The sequence below is a fragment of the Atta cephalotes genome (genome assembly GCF_000143395.1).
Source record: "Atta cephalotes unplaced genomic scaffold scaffold00109, whole genome shotgun sequence".
NCBI lineage: Eukaryota > Metazoa > Arthropoda > Insecta > Hymenoptera > Formicidae > Atta > Atta cephalotes.
In genome coordinates this window covers 146,233-150,494 of record NW_012130173.1, presented here as the reverse complement: position 1 = coordinate 150,494, position 4,262 = coordinate 146,233, and the positions used below count along the sequence as shown (strand labels likewise).

The 4,262-nt window shown below is 42.2% G+C and overlaps 1 protein-coding gene across 1 annotated transcript in view; it reads left to right on the top strand.

The window, feature by feature from the left end:
- Window positions 1-1,470: 1,470 nt before the first annotated feature.
- The window catches only part of LOC105625114, a 7,219-nt gene continuing 4,427 nt past the window's right edge, over window positions 1,471-4,262 (top strand). The window contains exon 1 of the mRNA XM_012206454.1: window positions 1,471-1,850. Within this exon, the coding sequence (XP_012061844.1) occupies window positions 1,471-1,850 (380 nt within the window). The remainder of the gene's footprint in view (window positions 1,851-4,262) is intronic.

Here is a 4,262-nt window from a genome sequence, read left to right as displayed (position 1 = left end):
ATTTGCATGTAATATATATAATGTATTTTCCAAGCTGTATCAATATTAATAGGCATTAACTCGGTGTCATTGTGGTGCTAAAATTACACGGACGTTGAGGTGGATCATGATAAGTAGATATATTAGGCGGGTTCTAATAATGTGTCTAGAGGAGGCGCAGGGCAAGAAGGGGAAAGATGCGGAGAAGTTCCAGCGCTATCAGTGTTTACCGATATGATGATGCCGCCATGTTGTGGCATCATGTATCCTTGGAGACCGCCACATCACACTCCACACCCCGCCGCCACTGCCGCCGTCGCCGCCGCCGTCGCCGCCGCCGTCGCCGCCGCCGCAGATTCCGCGTCCATCCCAAAATGCGTTTCGGGCCGCCGCCACTGCGGACTTCACGTCCATCCCAAAATGTATCGCGGTATACTATAACGTGGACAAGATATTTTATCTAGGAGATCGGTGACACATCATCGATGAGCGAGTTGCTAAGCGCCATCAATGAAGGGTAGATGATGAAATCATAGTGCGTTCTCACAGTTTTTTCTTTCAAAGTTAGAAACATCGATATTTATGGGAAGAACCGCGAACGGTGACACGAGAACGGTGACACGGCGCCACGTATAGAAGCATCGACAACAATATTTTTTCTAAGAAAAGATCGGTGTTGATGTTGTGACAGACTAACAGAGAATGTAACAAAGGGACAAAAAGAAGACGCAAATGGAATATATAATGGGTCATCTCCGTGTAAAAGTGCAATGTGATCTAAAAAAAAAATAAAAAATAAAAAAAAAGGACATGGAAAAGAGTGGAACGCGAACTGTTGGAGTAGTGCGGCCAGCTCGCTACTCTGGTGGAGTGTTTCGCGTGGTTGCAACGATGCGAGTGCATCGAGCAGCTCGAAGAACTTTGTCATGCCAAGCATTTGCGCCTCGCGCCGTTGGATAAAAACAATCCACAGTGGTGAAACTCGTAAGTGCAAAGTCGCAATTGGAGAGACGTTTCGTGCACATTGGTGGCGAGTACACAACGAATGATCTCTTATCTGGCGAGAGATCGACGCCGCGTTCGAAAGTATATTGACAGGTGTGGTGATAAACTTTAATCACATCGAGCCACGACAGTTTTTAGAAGACACTGGACTCTAGAGCGAGTGCGAGACGCTGTAGAAAGACACAGTAGTATAAAAATGAACACCACGTTCAATGGCAAGTTCGCGAAGGATAAACGTGCTAATAAGATTATAATTACAAAGAACAGCGAAATATATCGATGCACCGATATGCGCGTGTGGTACGAGCAACATGTCGTCGAGCCTATCCTAGCATCGCTCGAAGAGTTCCTTTCAGGAACGTGACAGCGGGTGAGCGTTATCGCAAATCCTCAACTTAACGTGAACAAACTAAACTCCTGCGAGATGTCACATCGAAGTGCCATGGGAAAATAGCAATAAAATGAGCGATGATCAGTATTCGTACGATGGACAATGCGTGTTTCGTGTGGTCGGTGGTCGCTGCTTTGTACCCGGCTGAAAAGTATATGGAGCGAGAGTCATCATACCCGCATTACATTGCAGTGTTGAATCTCGCAAATATCGAATTTCCAATGATATTAAAAGACATTTCTAAATTCAAATGGTTGAATACGGTATCGATCAATATATATGGCATTGGAAATGGGCAGATCTTTCTTCTGCTCACCAATTCACCGAACAAGAAAGAGAAGCATATCAATCTCCTGTACCTACAAGATTCATGCAACGGTAGCATTAGGCAGCATTTTATGTGGATCAAGAACCTGTCGCGTCTCGTGAATTCGCAAATTAATGGGAAAAAGAACAAAAAGTTTTTCTGCGATCGGTAAGTATGATAAGAAAAGCTAATAAAAAAAAACAGAAATAACGAAAAAAAATGATTTCTCTATTTACAGGTGTCTCCATTGCTTCAGCTCGTGCAAAAAATTGTAATCGCACGAAATGCCAGAAGATTAACGACTGCGCCATCCGACTGGCGAGGATGACAGGCTCGAATTCGACAATTATAACAATCGGGAACGAGTGCCATTCATCATTTACGTCAACTTGGAGTGCGTTTTATGCAAGACAAAAAAATCCGACAAGGAAGACGCATCGTCGTACGCGTATCAGCGGCATGAAGCGTTTATGATAGGCTAAATTACGTACGATGCGCGTACGACGACACATTATCGTTGTATTACGTATGCTTCCATCGCGATGAAGATTGTATAGTGTGATTCGTGCGACAATTCAACGATTTGGCACATCGCGTGAAAAATATCGTATCCGCTAATGTGTCCATGGAAACCGAAATGCGAGTCTCTCGCAAAACTAAGATTTGAAAGGGTCTTCGAGATGGCCGAAGGAAACACTGCGATCCAGTCAAATTCCGCAGGTTGCGTCGATGACATGGCTTGCGCGATTCGCGGAGCTTGTAGGGCCTCGCACCAATTAGGCGCGATAAGACTCCCTTAAGGTGATAGCGGTCACTGCATGCTCCCGAAAGGACACAGCACGAGAGAGAGGAAAAATCAGGAGAGCGAACCTGAGGCCCGACTTCTAGGACTTCCTTGGGGAAGGGGGTGGTGAGAGGAACGTCACGCAATTGTAAGGTCGCCAATTTCCATATCCGGGAGATGCGCGTCGTGTTGTCGAATTTGATGCGCGAGACGCACGTGGAATTGTCGTCTGGTTTTTCGCGGTAATTGTGCCTGAGCCTTCCGCGATTCATTGTAAGATTTTCGGGAGAGTTACTTTCCGCCTAAGCCACAGTCTAGTTCATTTCATTAAGTCTTGTCGCATACCGATTGGTCTTGATTGTATCGAAACTTTGTATTGTGATGTCTGTGTATTCTCTGTCTATTTCCGACATTTTGTAAAGTACTTCGAAGCCCCGCGGATGAGCACGAGATTACGCCGTGTTTGCGATGATATCATAACCGTTGCCTATCTCGGTTATCAGAGCGTCGAACTAATGCGGTTTGCGAAAAGTATTCTTATATGGCACTCGTGCTGTCGAGAATTAATACGCCTCGCATATCGAGGCCTATGCGAGGCTAAAGTAACGCATTTCGATCGCATATCGTTGCTATGACCTTGTCGAGTGCGAAAATCGGAGATTAATCAAATATATTTATTACTTCTTATTGTTACTCATTACTGTGTAATTTATTGTCGCCGCTTATTCGCTTTTCCACACTGTTCTCTATCCACAAACCGCCCTCTCTGCCATTTCTGAGGCTGAGCTGCCGATTACGAGAGCCATCGACGTTTGTAGTTCTGTAGAAAATCGCGTAGAATCTCCCGAATAATTTCGATAAAGAGTGGCACGCTCGCTCGTGCCTGGCGCCCAACTATCGTTTTCGAGATCTTACACTCAGGAGGGACTGCGTAAGTGCTTTCTATTGCGTTTCCGGTGAGTTCAGATGAAGGTTCGTTATAACGACAGGAATTCTGCCGAATCGAGAGAGAATTAATTGCAAACGCGCGATGAAGTTACGTCACGCTCGTGAGTGCAGTTGCAACACATACACACACGCACACACACATACACACACAAAGTGTAAATTCGATCGGGTAACCTCCACGCGGTACACCTTGGATAATGCTAATGCAGTATTGTAATTTTTATTCTTCTAAATCTATAACTCTAGATTTACTTAATCAAAAGAGATTTTATTATAGGATTTTATAAACCTCTTGACATCAGCTATTACAGATAGAATAAAAGTAACTAGATTAAAAAGTAGGATTTTTCATTTAAAAAAATCGATGTGGCCTTGATCTGACCTTGCCAAAGCCTCGCAAGGTTAAACTAGAATGATCAGTAAATAGAGCTTTTTAAACACAACTTTAGTCTGAATATATTTTTGATTGAATCTTATCCTGGAGGGACAAAAAAGGTGGACAGGTGGTCTGAGACACCCTGCATATACTCGTATATATAAACACATTTTTTTTTGTTATTATATTGTAATGAACAAAGTGTAGTTAATGAATTTTTTTTATTATTATTTCGTAAATGTTATTTCGTAAATTTCATATATATGTATATAGCTCAAAATTATAAAAAAATATGTGAGTTCGAAATGCGTACAATATAATAACTATTTAACAATAATATAATTTATTATTTTTTATTTATTATTAAATATAATTTTTCATAATATTGAATTGTTCATTAATTTCTTAGCTTTTTTAATCTTTTTAATTTTAATAATAAAATATTTCGTGAGCGTACGTGCGTAGTGCGTTC